Source organism: Cygnus olor, chromosome W (assembly GCF_009769625.2).
Source record: "Cygnus olor isolate bCygOlo1 chromosome W, bCygOlo1.pri.v2, whole genome shotgun sequence".
Taxonomy (NCBI): Eukaryota; Metazoa; Chordata; class Aves; order Anseriformes; family Anatidae; genus Cygnus; species Cygnus olor.
Genome location: NC_049199.1, coordinates 1062617 through 1080579, shown reverse-complemented (window position 1 = coordinate 1080579; position 17963 = coordinate 1062617). Strand labels below are relative to the sequence as shown.

At 46.2% G+C, this 17963-nt stretch overlaps 1 protein-coding gene across 1 annotated transcript in view; it reads left to right on the top strand.

The window, feature by feature from the left end:
• Positions 1-11064, top strand: part of LOC121062418 (SET-binding protein-like) — a 47908-nt gene extending 36844 nt beyond the window's left edge. The window contains exons 3-4 of the mRNA XM_040542408.1: positions 4656-4739; positions 7074-11064. Of these exons, the coding sequence (XP_040398342.1) occupies positions 4656-4739; positions 7074-7118 (129 nt within the window). The 3' untranslated portion in view covers positions 7119-11064. The remainder of the gene's footprint in view (positions 1-4655; positions 4740-7073) is intronic.
• The last annotated feature ends 6899 nt before the right edge of the window (positions 11065-17963 follow it).

Below are 17963 nucleotides of genomic sequence, written 5' to 3'. Positions count from 1 at the left end.
GTCATGCTAAACAATATATAGGGGTGGCTAGCCGGGGTGGAGGGGGGGCCGGCTGCTCGGGGATAGGCTGGGCATCGGTCAACGGGTGGTGAGCAATTGCATTGTGCATCACTTATTTCGTACACATTATTATTAGTAATACTATTATTATTATTGTTATTATTCTTTTCCCTGTCTTAATAAACTGTCTTTATCTCAACTCACAGGCTTCACTTTCCCGTTTCTCTCCCCCATCCCAGAGAGGGAGGGGGGAGGGTGAGCGAACGGCTGTGTGGTGTTTGGCTGCCGGCCGGGTTAAACCACAACAGGTGGCCACAAAAGCTCTCTCCTGGGCTGAAAATGCTGGGATATTTGGATGGATGGGGAAGGAGTCAGAAGGATGGTGTCACCTCCCTTACATACTTGTCATCCCTGAGCAGGCATGACAGTCGCTGTGGGCACGTGGGTATCGTGGGAAAGATGTGTTGGTGGCGCAAGGCAGGAGAAGAAAAACAGCACAGAGGCTGTGAAGTGCTGCTGAGCTCATCTCCACCAAGAGCTCTCAGAAAAGTGCTTCTCTGCAAAGAGCAAGGCTGCTGCAGCAGGAAGATAAAAAGAAAGCCCATGTTGAAAGCTTTGTCCTTCCACAGGTTTCCAGGGCCCAAGTCTCAGTGACCCTTGCTGTACATCCTGTTTTCATCTGGGGGATGTTCTGAGGGCATTGCAAAGCTGGAGAGATGGAGAAGCCCCAACCCCATGTCATTCCAGGGAAGCGTGAGGCATGGCTGTGTGTGTGCCTGGCCCTGGCTGGTGAGGCAGGAGCAGAGCTGTGGGCATTTAAAAGTGATGCTGTGTGTGCCGGACCTTGGCGGCTGCTGACACCGTCCTTCTGGAAGGATTTGCAGCTTTGTTGCTCAGAGGTCTTTGGAGGTGCAAGAGAAGGGCTGCACTAGTGCCTTGGGGGTGAGGCTGTTGCCAGTATTTTCAGTGGCCATTGCTCAAATGCAGCGAAATCTGACGTGAACCAAGTAGGTAGAGTCCCGATAGTTGTAAAGCCCAGGCAGGCTTGCTGGTGGCTGCAAGGCGAGTGACATGGTGCTGCTGATCTGGGCCCACCTGTCTGGCCACAGACTTGGGAGAGTGGGAGGACAACCCTAATGCAGCTTGCTGAACCTTGGGATGTGTAAAACCTGCTTTGTGTGACTTTGTCACCTCTCAGAAGGGTCAGCTTTGGGTGCTTGTGTTGTGGGGCTTGGAGCACGTGAGCTGGGTGCTTGCCACCAAATGAAACCAAGCTCATTGTGTCTGACTCCTTTAAATGAGGCTGGCAGCGCTGGGGAGCTGTGTGTGCTCCGGGGCCGCTGGCGTGAAGCGAGTTGTGACTGGCCCTCATTTCACTTCTGGGTGACGCAGTTCGGCGTGTCTCGACCACAGGCTGTTAAAACTGGTGACAGATCAGTTCCCGTCACCCGTGAAGCTGAGATAATTAACCCTATTATTATTATTATTATTATTTCCCCCCCCTTTTTTTTTCCCCTGCAAACTTTGGCCAACTGTTGGAGCCCGTGGTGCGAGGAGGATGGTGAAGCCAGCAGGTCTCCCCATGGCAGGGCTGTCAAATGTGGGATGACAGGACCCGCGTGCTCTCCTCTTCTGTGCTCACCTATCAGTCTTCTTGCTCCTTGCCTTGAGAAGGGGATATCTGATTTAAAAAGTGGGAGCCAGCAGAAGCCAAAGCGAGCTCCTCCTCTAGAAATCATTGTGCCTACCTGCTTCTAAGCCACAGCATCGCATTAAGAGCAAGCAGCAGAGGAACACGGAGTAACAATACATCTGTGAGCTTTCAAGATCATTGTGTTCCTCCCCAGTCCTGTTATTAAAAGGCCGTGGAACATGGGAATGATGCTCCATAAATTAAGAGCAAATGTCTGTAGCACCTGGTGAGATGAAGCTCTTTTTCCTCCCCTGCAAGCATCAGGAGCACAGGGCTGTGCTGCTGGACAGAGCAGGGAGGGATATATTAGGAGGCAACAACCACAGCAGGATAGCCCCAGTGAGGTGTTTTAATTTCTTAACAAACTCCTTGTGCACTAGAAACTATAAAATAATACACAAATAAACAAAATCTCACTGACCCTTAGCACCCTGGAGGGCTCTGTTTCAGACTGCTGAATAAAAGCTGAAGTTGCATATGCATGTTTAATGTAACACAAGGCGCGTGCTGCGGAAAGCATGATTTCTTCTAATCTGGTTCCAGACAGAAGCATCCAAACAGAAGCTCCTTTCCCCATATCCCCACTGAACTGCCTGGTGTATGCGAGGAAACCCCTGAATGACAAGGCCTCCATCTGCTCTTAAATGGAGTTGTGACTGGCTGCAAATGTCCATATGCTTTTTTTGTTGTTGTTGTTGCCTTTCAACTTAGTTGCCTAATGTTAGGCACCTATCCCCAAATTAAGCATCTGTTCATAAAAGGCTTTCCTAAAAAGGTGGAGGTAGTAGCTAACTCAGGCGATGCCCATTAAGAGAGGTGCATCTGCAGATGGGGAAGGAGATGGGATTATTCAGCCAGTGTGGTGGTTTTTGATTGCTTTTTAGGGACTGGAAAAGCCCCTGCATTCTTGTATTGTCAAGAAAAAATAAATAAATCCAAATGCACTGTCAAGTTTTGGGTTAATATTCCCCCTAAGGTCTTGATTGTCTAAGTGATTGTGATCAGCATCTTGCGATTTCTCTCTGTTAAATAAAGCTGGTGATACTTCCAACCTTATAGAAAAACATTGGTTTGCCATGAAATTGGGCTGGATGGGTGCGTATCCTAGGAGCCAGAGAAGGGTCTAAAAATGGGACTTTTTCTCTGTGTTATGTTATAAAAAGGGCTAGAGAATCTTTTCCTGTGTAGTGACTTTGCAGTGGGTACTAGGACAAGGTGACCAACAGCTAGTGATGTATGGATCCAGTGCCTAAACACAGGTATGTGCTTTGCTGTAGGCACCCTGAGGTATCCTGCCCATCTATCAGCTGTCTTTCAGGAAAAGTGTGGGTCTCCCTTAGGTCCTGTTGTCTCTAACAAGTCTCTAACTTGTCTCAGATACTCCAGGTGTCTAAAAAGGCTCCTTTGCTTAGACAAAAGAGTCTCTCCCTGTACCTTGGCTTCCCATTTCTAATGTAATAATTTAATACAATTGCTTTAAATTTTAGTTTGTTTCTTTCTTGAGAACACTTCTAGAATTTAAGATGCTTCGTACTGAATCACCGAAGGAGTAGGCACAGCCTTTTCTGTGTCGTATTTTTCAGTGTATTTTTTGGGAAGAGGAGGAAGGATAACTTTTGCATATCATCTGGTCTTCCTGGAGCTTATGGGATATAGAGGTCACCGAGTGAGAGACCCCACCACACCTGGCCCTCCCAAGGTGTCCTGAAGTTTATCTGCCTGTTTGTAATTCCTGCCACTGAGGGTCAGCTCTCTGCTGTGCCCTGACTTTGAGCAATGGCTGCAATTTCTTCTGATCATGCCCTTTCCCTTCCTCATCATTTAGGGCAGAATGCTTCCACTTGGCTAAACTCATTAACCACTTTAATGTTGTGGTCTTCTTTTCCATATAAATTCATCCTGATGAAATCTTGCGACTCTCCCTCTGTTGCCCAGCAGATGCTGAGTGTTTATTTTTCAGCTGCAGACAGCAAAAGTTGGGGGGGGGGGGGGAAGGTGATGTCTTGGTGCATGTCTGTGAGAAAGTGTGTAAATATGATGGGTTTATGGGGACTCAATTGGCTGTGTTATTGTTTGAGCTCAAGCAGCATTGTGTCCAAACCTAGAATCCCAGCCCCTTTCTGCCATGGGGATTTATCAAGTTTTATCAGGTCCTGATAAGCCCCAAAAAAACTTTGGTGAAGATCTAAAGTGACCCAAATGATCACTAGAAAAGAACCAGGGTATCGTGAGGACCCCGCTGCTCAGACCGTGCTCAATCAACCTGATGGGTTGGCAGTGAAAAGGAGTTGGCTGGACTCAGCTTATTTCCCAAACTGCTGGCTGTAGGCAAAGGGAGGCTGAGGGGATTCTGTTTCTCTGGAGATCTCCCCTGGACAAAGCACAGTATGGATGTTGTGGATGCAGATGGAAATGTTGCGGGCGGGTTGTTGAATTCATGGCAAGTATTTGCTGGTGGTTATATGGACCAGTTGCCCAAATGTGGGTAAATTATACCTGTAGGTCTTCATTTTGCCAAATCTAGCTACACTAGAAGCAAATTAGCACTGTCTGAGGAACATGAATACTGGTATATGAGCTTTGCCTCAAGCCATTCCAGTTTGGCAGTTGTGCTCCCTGAACATGATTGATTTGTTCCTGTTCATGTATGTTTATGATAACATACATAACATTGGGCTAAAATAACCTGTTCCTTTTCAGCCTGGTTTGTGCATATTCCCACTATGTTCTTCTACACACCTTGGTTTCCTTCTGCCCCTGTGTGACTTCCCTGATGCAGTGATTGGGGAAGTCTCCTTAGCAGCTTGGGAGCTACTGTTTCATGGAAGGGGATCTCCCAGCAGTGCAGGATGAGTCCGCAGGTTTCCCTAATGCCCTTTCTTGCCATGCTTCTCATCATAAAGCATCTTGTTCTTCGGTTGTTCAGATTGTGGTGATATTTTTCTTGCCTTCTCTCTTGTAGGGAAAAGTCATCAGAGATGTGAAACTGCTCATGAGTTGTGGTTGCAGAAAAGGGAAAAATGCTCAAGTGAAAGACTCGGATCAGGTCAGTCAATCTGTACTTTAACTAGTAGAGAAATAAAAGAATATGAAGAATATGTTAATATTTGATTGATTTGAACTGTGCTATTGCATATTGGGGTTTCTGGATGCAAATGGAATCTCTGGCATGGTTGACAATGATACGACGTTAATGTTTTTGCATTTGTTATTTGTAGGAAAAAACTTTTGAGCAAGATCAGGGTTTCATTGCACTAGGAGCTGTGAATGCCCTAGCCTGATTTATTCCCATCTGGTTTGTTTATTCATGAATTCTATTTCTTTATAATGATACACTCCAGGCAATGCCTTTCTTAAACACTGTTGCACTTCCTTGCTGGCTAAATGCACGCAACCTTTGGTCTCAAACTGTAGCTGCCTGGACGTGTGATTGTTACAGAGAACGCGCTAGAGAAACGTGCCATTTGTTGCATGCTTTTGTTCCAAAGTGACACCATCAAAAGAACATTCCTTATTGAGGTTATTCATGATAGACATGTAAAAACTTGTTCACAAACTGAAAACTGATGGCTAGGTTTCAATATTCATTACTTGGCCCCTTATTCTAAAATTGGTCTAATTGATGTCAGTGGGGCAACTTGCAGGGACCAGCCATTGGAAGCAAGGTGGGCTGCGCTCTGGATGACAGCCAACTGATGGGCTCTTCTGACCAGTTTGCACGTCTTCAGGCCAGCTGAGTTTTGTCCCAGTCAAAGTTTTTGGTGGCTATTGCCTTCTGGCTTTGTAACTAAAGAGAGGTTTGAATACAGAGATCATTTGTTCCGAAGATGAAACAAAAAGTGGTTTGAGCAGAAGCATTTTATAAATACTGTGTCATCCAATATTCAGTGTGGTAGAGGGAAGCAGCTGATCTCAAATATCAGGTAACTGGTGGTGGGGTCTCTGGTGCAGCTTGTGAACAACTATGACCAGGTATAGACCTGAAGCAAATTCGGTGTCCACAAAGCTTCAGGAGCTTCAGATAATTTGTCAATGGGAAAAAGGCTGAGTTCTTATGAGGGAAAATGTTTCATTTTCAACATGCATGTTCTTCAACCCTAATTAATAATGGTGTTCCTGAGCCTCGTTTTGTTAATACCTAAGAAGATCTGAGAATTGATCTGTCTATCCTGCGGTGGGCTGTGTTGTGAGGAATGCTGGACACACTTATAAATGCTTTGGAAGACTGAGTCTTTTTTTTTTTTTAGTAGTATTTTTAAATAATGAATTCATTGTCATGCACCATACTATCAGTTCACCATCGAGACAAGGATTCATATGAGTTTTCTTTAAAGCAATACTTCCCACTCTCACAAATACAAGCTTAATATTCTCATGTTGAAGTTCTAATACATAAGAAGAAAATTAATTTAGAAATGAAACACTTTCACCAATTTTACTCTTTTGCATTCTGATGTACACTGGTTGAATCACTCTTGATTTACAACAGGGCTAGATTAGTTTCAAACCTCTTGCAGTGGAGATTAAAAATGAGAAGGGAACATCTTGATTGCAGGAGAGGTTTACAAAACACCGTCTCTAACAAATCCTGAGCATAGGACCTAAACCTCATTGACCACAATAATTTAATTATAGAGCACGCAATAGTTTTTTGAAGGGAGAAATAATCTCAGCCTCATAAATGTTTTGTGGGACAGTAATGAATTCCTCTTTGCATTTGGTTAATTTCTGAAATCTAACTTCAGATGCTTAATGACGTGTTGTCCACCTCAGTAACTTTAGTAACTTTTTTTTTTTTTTTTTTTGCTACATCAGCATAAACTGTTGAGCAAACGCTTGATGCAGAGGCTGCAAAGTGCATCCGTCATGCCTCTAGCAGGATGCTGCCAGGACTTCAGGGGACAGGAGGTGGGTGGATGGGGAGGAAGTTTGTACAGGAGGGTGGGTGGCAGCGTGGAACATTTGTCTGTGAATGCGGGACCTCAGCTCAGCTTATAAATTATCCCCTGGGCCTTGTAGGTAAACACCGAGTTTTATGGTGACATTGGCTGGGAAAGGCAAACACTTGCCAACGATTGTAGGCTAATCTTTCAGGGCACTAATTGCCAGAAAATCAAGGAAGCCTTATTTTAGGAACAGATTGTTTCACTTTGTGAAGGGGAAAAACACTACGCTGGATTTAGTTTTGTTTGCTGAGGTCTTTCCCTCCCTGCCCACAGTCTCAGGTTTTAAAGATTTACCTTCATAATTGTTGTTGGGATCTTTTTCTTTTCTTTATTACTTTTTTTTTTGTCTTGCTTTATGTTTTCTCTTAAGGCCATTGCAACTTTCTGTGAAAATGCAACTTAATTTTCATTTTCTTGAATGTAAACATAAACAGGTGTGTGGTTTTTATACCATGAGCTATATAAAGAATTGGGACTAGCCACCTACATTCTGGCTGAAGCTTTGGAGAGCTCTGTTGCTGATGATTTCATTTACTGCTATTTCTCCAATGTGCCTCTGGAAGGGAAGACACCTTAAACTCCTTGACTTGGAGTCTGCATCCCTGGGCCTGACATCCAAAAGCACCTATCTGTATGGTGGTTTCCAGGGTGCCAGTCACCAGTGAGTAAATCCCGACCCTGTCATCGTGGAGGGCAGAAGCCCAAACAGGCTCACATGGGGCTGGGATTTCCCAACAGTCACAAGGAGCTCAGCTCTCAAGTTGGGTTTTCACCAGAGCAGGAGAGGGACCAGTGGTCTAAGTTGTGGCGTAATGATGACATAGACACCAGGGTTCTTTTAGGGTCAGTAACTGCTACCTCTTTATTGATGACATAACTTCAACTCTCTCTTATCGAGGGCATAACTTCATCTTCCTTATTGAGGACAGGCTCCCTTCTTGTACCAATCGCCCCACAGCAGTACTTTTCCACTAACTATTCGTTGGTCAACAACTTTGCCCGGCAACAGCAAACACCCAGCAACTTCCATGCCTTAACGGATGGAGAACAAGCAGTCCAAGACAACAAGGCGTCTCCTGAATCACCCTTCTTTGTTTCTTCTAAACTCTTTACATTCCTGATGGCCTCATCGTTAAGAGTCTGATGTTATCACCAGCCATGGGGCTTGTCGACCCCCATGGCCACACCCCCGCACTAAGTTGCATGGCCTCCCAGTCCAAATGAAACCCTACAAGCAGAGGTGAAAAGCTAAGCAGTGTAATATAAATACCACAAAACCTTTGGTAACCTCCAAGGGAATACAGCTGAGCACACTAAAGCACTGGATTCCCGTCCTCCATCTTCCTTCTGTGCCATGGATGGTCTTGATGAAGCATTGGGTTGGTGGAGTGGGATGACTGAGAGAAGTCCCAAAATAAGGCTACCTCTTGGCAGCAAACACCCCCGTGTCCTTGGCTACCATTGGCACCGCTTCCAGTTGTCTGTGTGTTTTGTGGGAGTGAAATTCATCTGTGCTCCAAGGCCCAGAACCAAGTCTCTGCACCACAGACATCCTACTGTAATTGTAAGGTTCATATATGCTCTTCAGAGTGATTATTAGTTTCCCAGTAATTTATGCCTCCCCATAAATTATTATACTGTTGCTTATTATTTGAGGTGCGTTGTTGCATAAGAATGGCAATCCTGGGCTAGGTTTTCCTTGTGCTAAACAGTATATTAACATAAAGCAGGAAAAATGGTTCCTGGGGAATGATTTTGGCTGTGTCACTTCTGTACTTTCTAAGGAAAGCAAAACATCATTTAAGAACAGGGAAAACTGTGTGGCATGACAAATAGTGTGTATATTAAGGGTACACACAAGGCTGAGAACCAGAAGTAGCAAAGAGCTCCATATTCTCAACACATGCAGCTTTGCCTTTGTGGGGTTTACTTTTATTTATTTTTCCCTGCTTCTCCCAAATTGTAGGCAGCTCATCAGTGTTTAACTGCTCTTATTCTTTGATTTTTTTTTTTCTTTTTTGCTTAACTTTTCTGGTGGCTTGTGTGAGTTCAAGTGTTACTGAAAGCTTGGGTCCTCCTTGTCTTTCTGTGTGTTTTTGGTTTTAATATGACAAATGCATGTCTCCTCTGGAAACAGTATCCATGCTGCAAAGTAATTATTTAGTGAATGATGGATCCAGTTCGTGTTGGCAAGGATCAGATTAATCATTATTAATCGTGACCCCTCTGACAGTAACCACATCCCTTGCCCGAATGCTGTTCTGTATTAAGAAGTAATGTCTGTTAGGGGATGGTTGGGCCTCTGCTCTCACTGCACCAGCACAGGGCTCAGGACTGCTGGCAGGGGGCAGAGGAACTCGGTTCAAAATCAAAAATAGCTGCATCCGGCCCACACTCCAGAAATTAAATAGGCAACTTCCCCTGGGGGCTTCTTTGCCTCATCTGAGTGTCCTCCTTTCCTTCAAAGCCTCCTGAGAGTTTACCTCCTTCCAAAGGTTGAATTCAGTGCTGGGGATGAAATAATCTCTCTGGTGTTTTTTTATTTTATTTGCCTGCTCTGATTTTTGTTGTTGTTTTTGGTTTTGAATTTGGGTAGATCCCAGCGCAACCTAAAGCATGTGGAGGCCAGATCCTTGCGGTCTACTACCAAGGATAAGATTTTAATGTCTAAACTAGTGGCCGCAGCAGGTTTCAGCTCTGGGACGCCGCTCATCCCAAACAGTCCACAAAACAGCCACCTTTTTGAGGATTTCTGGATTCTTTGAAGAAACAGTGCGCTGTTGAGGTGTGTGGTCAGGTTCATGTTGGATGCAAAGCTGTGAGAAGTTCAGATACATATATCCATCCTTACTGCTCGTGACACCAGAGATCTGCTCTGTCAGATATACGACAGTAATTTAATTCATGTTTATTCTGGCTTTCCTAGCACTACAAGTTCTTTTTAGTAAGGTAAGGCACTGCTATGAGTGGCTGTCATCAGAATTTCAGCAAAAGGACAATGATTGAAATATTGTATTGAAACTAATCATCTTCCCAACCCCCATACCCCCAAATTCGCCTTACTTCTTAAATCCAGGACAAAACCCTTTAGAAGAGAGCAGGGAAAGAACATCCTTTGTCTGTCTAGCTCTTTGGTACCTGGAGGGTAGCAGTAGGAACTTGAAGCAAACCTGCCACACTCTTTTGATCTCTGCCAAAGTTGTTGTGGGAGTAACATTGTTTAATGGTTGAAGGAATTTATTGAAGAATAAAAGTAACAGCAAAGACAAAGGGCCCAATACAAAATTATCTGGTAAACTGCTGTCAAATTTTACGTGCTCAGGGCTACTGGTAATTTCCCATCTTAAAAAATGGGGGGGGGAGCTCAAGGGGAGGAAAGGAGGGTAAAAAGTATATAAATAAACCTACCTCTTTAAATAGCTAACTGGCCTGGCCTAAACTGTGTTGGAGCTAAGTTCCTTTGGCAGATGGCACTGCCAAGTCTGCTGAGGGTGTAGCAGAGGGCTGAGACCAGGTTTGGGGAATCTGCCTTAGCTTCAGTGGCTCTGCCTTGCATTCATCCACTTGTCAGCAAGAAATGTGCTGAAGCATGAAACGAGGGAGTGCAAAGGCTCCCACCGCCACACTCCATCCGAGCAAGTCTGGATCACACCCCCATGGTTAATGTTTCTCTCCGCTAAAAGGAATAAGAGCAATAAAAATAAATGAAAGCATTGGCTAACAGTTGGAAATACACAGGTGGAAGAAAGAAGGAGAGAACTAGGGGAGTGAAGGTAAGCCTATATCTCCTGCTCTGAGTTAATGGCAGAGATTTAATCTCTGCTTGAAAAATCATTGGATTCTGCATGGGTTATAAAAAGAAAAAAAAAAAAGTAAAATACAAAGAGAGAGGACATTAATTGTCTGAGGTGTCTGGGCAGTAAAGCACCCTTAAAAATATTTCATTTATTGAATGAAGCAGGCTAAGTGATCCTATAAGGAACTTAGGACTATAGGAAACTTTCCAAGATCATCCAGTCCTTTGAGATCTCAGGCAACTTCTACATTATATCACTGATTAACACATCCATTTTGGCACTGGTTAAAATGCAATTACCAGAAGTAATACTCGTAGCTCTGTCATTACCCTCATCCCACCATTAGTCTTTTACTTTCCAAAATACTCACATAATCACTGCATCTTGTTCCTGCCACTGGATTAGGTCTTCTTACCCCTAATGATGTGAGCGTTGGTCTCAGCCAGGTGGGCTGACTTTGCTTTTCCATTCACCCATCACAATTCTCTTGTTACTGGCCGTGCTGTAGGGAGGAAACAGGCCCACTCGGTGAACCAAAATGCTGGACAAAATTTACTCAGATATATTTTTTTAACTGATAATTTCTTCCTCTTAGTGGCATCTGACCTGAAACGAGAGGTATTTGAATGAGAGACTGTTGTGGTTTAGCCCGGCTGGCAGCTAAACACCACACAGCCGTTCGCTCACCCTCCCCCCTCCCTCTCTGGGATGGGGGAGAGAAACGGGAAAGTGAAGCCTGTGAGTTGAGATAAAGACAGTTTATTAAGACAGGGAAAAGAATAATAACAATAATAATAATAGTATTACTAATAATAATGTGTACGAAATAAGTGATGCACAATGCAATTGCTCACCACCCGTTGACCGATGCCCAGCCTATCCCCGAGCAGCCGGCCCCCCCTCCACCCCGGCTAGCCACCCCTATATATTGTTCAGCATGACGTCAGATGGTATGGAATACCCTTTTGGCCAGTTTGGGTCAGCTGTCCTGGGTCTGTCCCCTCCCAGCTCCTGCTGCATCCCTAGCCTGCTCGCTAGCAGGACAGAGCGAGAAGCTGAAAAGTCCTTGGCTTGGTGTAAGCACTGCTCTACAACAATTAAAACATCAGCATGTTATCAGCGCTCTTCTCATTCTAATCCAAAACATAGCACCCTGCCAGCTACTAGGAGGAAAATTAACTCTGTCCTACCTGAAACCAGGACAGATATCCACTCCTTATTCCATACCGTTTATGTCATGCTCAGGTTACACTCTTTCCAATACCTTCTAATTAATCACCATTTTCATCTATGATATATAGCAACCATGGTAGCGATGACATACAGTGTTATATAATAATTAACATACTACAATTCAACTCATGGGCTATTCTCACCCAGTATTAGGTCCCCTTGAGGTACACACCGGACCTCCCCATTCTTTTGCATTACCCACCAAGTGCATCCAGGTCCCTGAGCAAAAGCAATCCCACGAATGGGTTTGCCTTTTCCTGAGGCAGGAGTAGCCCAGACTGCCTTACCCAGCATGTTTCTTACGTGCACTACAGGGACTTTATCCCCTTCTACAGTGCGTAACAGGTTTGATTGGGCAGGTCCAGCTCGGTTGGCAGATCCCCTAGTATTGACTAACCAGGTGGCCTTTGCCAAATGTGTATCCCAATTTTTGAATGTCCCAGCACCCATTGCTTTCAGTGTAGTCTTTAACAGTCCATTGTATCGTTCAACTTTCCCGGAGGCTGGTGCATGATAGGGGATGTGATACACCCACTCAATACCATGTTCTTTGGCCCAAGTGTCTATAAGGTTGTTTCGGAAATGAGTCCCATTGTCTGACTCAATTCTTTCTGGGGTGCCATGTCGCCATAGGACTTGCTTTTCAAGGCCCAGGATAGTGTTCCGGGCGGTGGCATGGGGCACAGGATATGTTTCCAGCCATCCGGTGGTTGCTTCCACCATTTTAAGTACGTGGCGCTTGCTGTTGCGGGTTTGGGGGAGTGTGATGTAATCAATCTGCCAGGCCTCTCCATATTTGTATTTCATATTTGGCTTGCTTAATTGCAGCACATGTTTCACAGTCATGAATAACCTGTGCTATAGTGTCCATGGTCAGGTCCACCCCTCGGTCACGAGCCCATCTGTATGTTGCATCTCTACCTTGATGGCCTGAGGTGTCATGGGCCCATCGGGCTGTAAATAATTCACCTTTATGTTGCCAGTCCAGGTCCACCTGAGCCACTTCAATCTTAGCAGCCTGATCCACCTGCTGGTTGTTTTGATGTTCTTCAGTAGCCCGATTCTTGGGCACATGAGCGTCTACATGGCGTACCTTTACAACCAGGTTCTCTACCCGGGCAGCAATATCTTGCCACAATGCAGCAGCCCAGATGGGTTTGCCCCGGCGTTCCCAGTTGTTCTGCTTCCATTGCTGTAACCACCCCCACAGGGCATTTGCTACCATCCATGAATCAGTATAGAGATAGAGAACTGGCCACTTTTCTCGTTCAGCAATATCTAAGGCCAGCTGAATGGCTTTCACTTCTGCAAACTGACTCGATTCACCTTCTCCCTCAGCAGCTTCTGCAACTCGTCGTGTAGGACTCCATACAGCAGCTTTCCATCTCCGATGCTTTCCCACAATACGACAGGACCCATCAGTGAACAGGGCATATTTCTTCTCATTTTCTGGTAGCTTGTTGTACAGTGGGGCTTCTTCAGCACGGACCACCTCCTCCTCTGATGATATCCCAAAGTACTTGCCTTCTGGCCAGTCCATAATCACTTCCAGGATTCCTGGGCGACTGGGGTTTCCTATTCGAGCCCGCTGAGTAATCAGTGCAACCCACTTGCTGCATGTAGAATCAGTTGCATGATGTGTAGAGGGGACCCTTCCTTTGAACATCCAACCCAGTACCGGCAGTCGGGGTGCCAGGAGGAGCTGCGCTTCAGTACCGACCACTTCCGAAGCAGATCGAACTCCTTCATATGCTGCCAATATCTCCTTTTCGGTTGGAGTATAGCGGGCCTCAGATCCTCTGTATCCCCGACTCCAAAACCCCAGGGGTCGACCTCGAGTTTCCCCAGGTTCTTTCTGCCAGAGGCTCCAGGTGGGGTCATTCTCCCCGGCTGCGGTGTAGAGCACATTCTTTACATCTGGTCCTGTTCGGACTGGCCCAAGGGCTACTGCATGAACTATTTCCTGCTTAATTTGTTCAAAGGCTTGTCGTTGCTCAGGGCCCCATTCAAAAGCATTCTTCTTACGGGTTACTTGGTAGAGCGGGTTTACAATCAGACTGTAATTTGGAATATGCATTCTCCAAAACCCCACGACACCTAGGAAAGTTTGTGTTTCCTTTTTGCTAGTTGGTGGAGACATAGCTGTTATTTTGTTGATCACATCCATTGGGATTTGACGACGTCCATCTTGCCATTTTATTCCTAAAAACTGGATCTCTCGTGCAGGTCCTTTAACTTTATTTTGTTTTATGGCAAAACCGGCCTTCAGAAGGATTTGGACTATTTTCTTCCCTTTCTCGAAAACTTCCTCTGCAGTGTCACCCCACACAATGATGTCATCGATGTACTGCAGGTGTTCAGGAGCCTCCCCCTGCTCCAGCGCAGACTGGATCAGTCCATGGCAAATGGTAGGGCTGTGTTTCCACCCCTGGGGCAGCCGATTCCAAGTATATTGGACTCCCCTCCAAGTGAAAGCAAACTGTGGCCTGCACTCTGCTGCTAGAGGGATGGAGAAAAATGCATTAGCAATATCAATTGTGGCATACCACTTGGCTGCCTTTGATTCCAGTTCGTACTGGAGTTCTAGCATGTCCGGCACTGCAGCACTCAGTGGTGGCGTGACTTCGTTCAGGCCACGATAGTCCACTGTTAGTCTCCACTCACCATTAGACTTTCGCACTGGCCATATGGGACTATTAAAAGGTGAATGGGTCTTGCTGATCACTCCTTGGCTCTCCAGTTGACGAATTAGCTTATGGATGGGAATCAGGGAGTCTCGGTTGGTGCGATATTGCCGCCGGTGCACAGTTGTGGTAGCGATTGGCACTTGCTGTTCTTCAACCCTCAGCAACCCCACAACAGAAGGGTCCTCTGAGAGACCGGGCAAGGTAGACAACTGTTTAATGTCCTCTGTCTCTAAGGCAGCTATGCCAAAAGCCCAGCGGAACCCTTTTGGGTCCTTGAAATATCCTCTTCTAAGATAGTCTATGCCAGGGATGCACGGAGCATCCGGGCCAGTCACAATACGGTGCTTTTGCCACTCATTTCCGGTTAGACTCACTTCAGCCTCCAATACAGTCAACTGCTGGGATCCCCCTGTCACGCCATAAATACAGATGGGCTCTGGCCCTTTACAGCTTGATGGCATTAGAGTACATTGTGCACCGGTGTCTACTAAAGCCTTATACTTCTGTGCGTCAGACGTGCCAGGCCATCGAATCCACACAGTCCAATAAACTCGATTGTCCCTTTCCTCCCCCTGGCTGGAGGCAGGGCCCCTCTAGTCCTGGTCAGAATCTTCGTTTCTGTGTTTAAAGGACTGCCTGCTGGAAGTTGGAGCAGCAAACTTTTCAGAGAACCCCTTTCTCCCGATTGTTTTCTTTTGCAACTCACGTACCCGTGCCTCTAGGGTCTCAGTAGATTTTCCATCCCATTTTCTCATGTCCTCTCCATGGTCACGTAGGTAAAACCACAGGGTGGCGCGGGGTGTGTACCCACCATATTGTCTTCTTTGCACGGATGCACGTTTACCCCTAATAGCCGAGACGCTGGTTTGTACAGGTGGGGAAGAAAATAAACTCTCTTTAAGTTGGTGGACCTCTTCAAAAAGTTTCTCCAAAGTATTCTCTTTTAGTTGGTGGCCACTGGTTTGTTCAGGTGGGGGGGAAGATAAATTCTCTTTAAGTTGGTGGAACTCTTCAGAGAGTTTCTCCACAGCCGAGACGCAGGCCTGTAGGGAAGAGGAGAGATTTCCTTCGTACTCCTGGAGTTGTTTAGCCATTTCACCCACTGTGGGGTCTTCACCATCTTTCCAGGTTATTATTGTCAATGTGCTGGCCCACGATGATGGTGCATTCCGTACAAACTTCCGCCACATGGGTCGGGTACACTGGACTTCATCTGGATCTGTGGATATTTGTGCGTCGTCTAGGTCCTTATAAATTACTTCCCGTACGGCTAATTCCCTCAGGTACTGAATTCCCTTCTCCATGGTGGTCCACTTGACTGGTAGACATACAAGTTCTTCCTTGAAGGGATACCTTTCCTTCACAGCTAACAGGAGACGCCTCCAGAGGCTGTGAGATCGTGCTCCATCTCCAATTGCTTTGTCAATGCTTGCATCTCTAGCAAGGGATCCCAACCGCCTGGCTTCCCTGCCCTCTAATTCCACACCATTGGCTCCAGTGTCCCAGCACCGGAGCAGCCAGGTGACAAGCTGCTCACCTATACAGCGACCAAAATCTTTTCGCACATCTCGTAGCTCACGCTGGTATAGGGTTCGGGTAGTTACTGTTGATTTTTCGACATCCTCATCTTCATCCTCCTGCACACTTGATGGCCCAGCCTCGTCTTCTCCATACCTAGACCTAGCAGAAGACTTTCTGCGTTCTAAACGACCTGAGTTTCTATACCATTTTTTCACCTTGTCTACAGGGGCAACTTGCACTGCTACAGCTCGCTTCTCTGACCCAGCCACAGGGTCTGCCACAGGGGTTGGAATACCCTCTGCAGGGGCAACTTGCACTGCTACGGCTCGTTTCTCTGACCCAGCCACAGGGTCTGCCACAGGGGTTGGAATACCCTCTGCAGGGACAACTTGCACTGCTACAGTTCATTTCTCTGACCCAGCCACAGGAGTGGGAGGGGCTGCAGGAGCTGGAGCAGCTGCAGGAGCTGGAACTGGAACGGCTGCGGGAGCCGGAACTGGAATGGCTGCGGGAGCTGGAGCTGGAGCGGCTGCGGGAGCCGGGACTGGAACGGCCGCAGGGTCTGTCACTAGGTTGACAGTAGCATCAATTGCAGCTCGATAGGCACAAGCCAGACCCCAGCACGCCACAGTGATTTGTGTCACTTTGGAACTGCCAGAGTCATGACACCTTTTTTTCAAGCATTCTACCAGTTTTTTAGGATTTTGCAGTTCTTCAGGGGTGAATGTCCAAAACACTGGAGGTGCCCACTGCTCTAGAAACCTGCCCATATCCTCCCACACTCCCTGCCACTCGCAACTATCCCGCCTCAAGACAGATCTCCGGATGAGATTCCTAAGTAGTTGTTTAACCTTAAACAAAACCTGAAGCGCATTCAGGAGACTTAACAACAGGAACATGCTGGTCTGAGTATCCCAAGGATATTCAACATCTTGGAGAGCTACCGTAACTAGCTCGGGGGATAAGAGGGTGGTGAAGGAGGAAGGGAGAGTGAACAGGTAGGAAAAAATATCTTCCCCTGTCCCCTCCAGAGACTGACTCCCTGATGAAAAAAGGCAATAGGTGTAATTGCTAATAGTTTCTGAGATATGGTTTCCGAAGTATAGAGTCGACGACAGTGCTGAGTACAAATACCAGGTTAGAGTCATGACCAGAAATCTCATCATTTCATAAGCCATCGTTACACCACACAGTACCATAACAATCTTAAACCAGGGCCCGGAAAGGATAAACAGCACGACAGGGAGCACATACAGAAAGTAACTTGCTATAAAACTCAATTTGGGAAACAGGCACAGCAGACTTGAGATTAAGGCAATCAACATTGTGACTAGCAACTATTAAGCAGGTCGAATACTTATACCAATTTTAGTTTAACACACTCTGGTCAAATCTGTCGATATCTCAACCCTTCGTGCCCCACGTTGGGCGCCAAAAGGACTGTTGTAGTTTAGTCCGGCTGGCAGCCAACCACCACACAGCCGTTCGCTCACCCTCCCCCCTCCCTCTCCGGGATGGGGGAGAGAAACGGGAAAGTGAAGCCTGTGAGTTGAGATACAGTTTATTAAGACAGGGAAAAGAATAATAACAATAATAATAATAATAATAGTATTAATAATAATAATATGTACGAAATAAGTGATGCACAATGCAATTGCTCACCACCCGTTGACCGATGCCCAGCCTATCCCCGAGCAGCCGGCCCCCCCTCCACCCCGGCTAGCCACCCCTATATATTGTTCAGCATGACGTCAGATGGTATGGAATACCCCTTTTGGCCAGTTTGGGTCAGCTGTCCTGGGTCTGTCCCCTCCCAGCTCCTGCTGCATCCCTAGCCTGCTCGCTAGCAGGACAGAGCGAGAAGCTGAAAAGTCCTTGGCTTGGTGTAAGCACTGCTCTACAACAATTAAAACATCAGCATGTTATCAGCGCTCTTCTCATCCTAATCCAAAACATAGCTCCCTACCAGCTACTAGGAGGAAAATTAGCTCTGCCCTAACTGAAACCAGGACATCACCTGATTCACCACCTGAATCACCACCTCTGATTTGTCTGGACCTTCTAGATTTCCAGAGCAGTTGTGCTT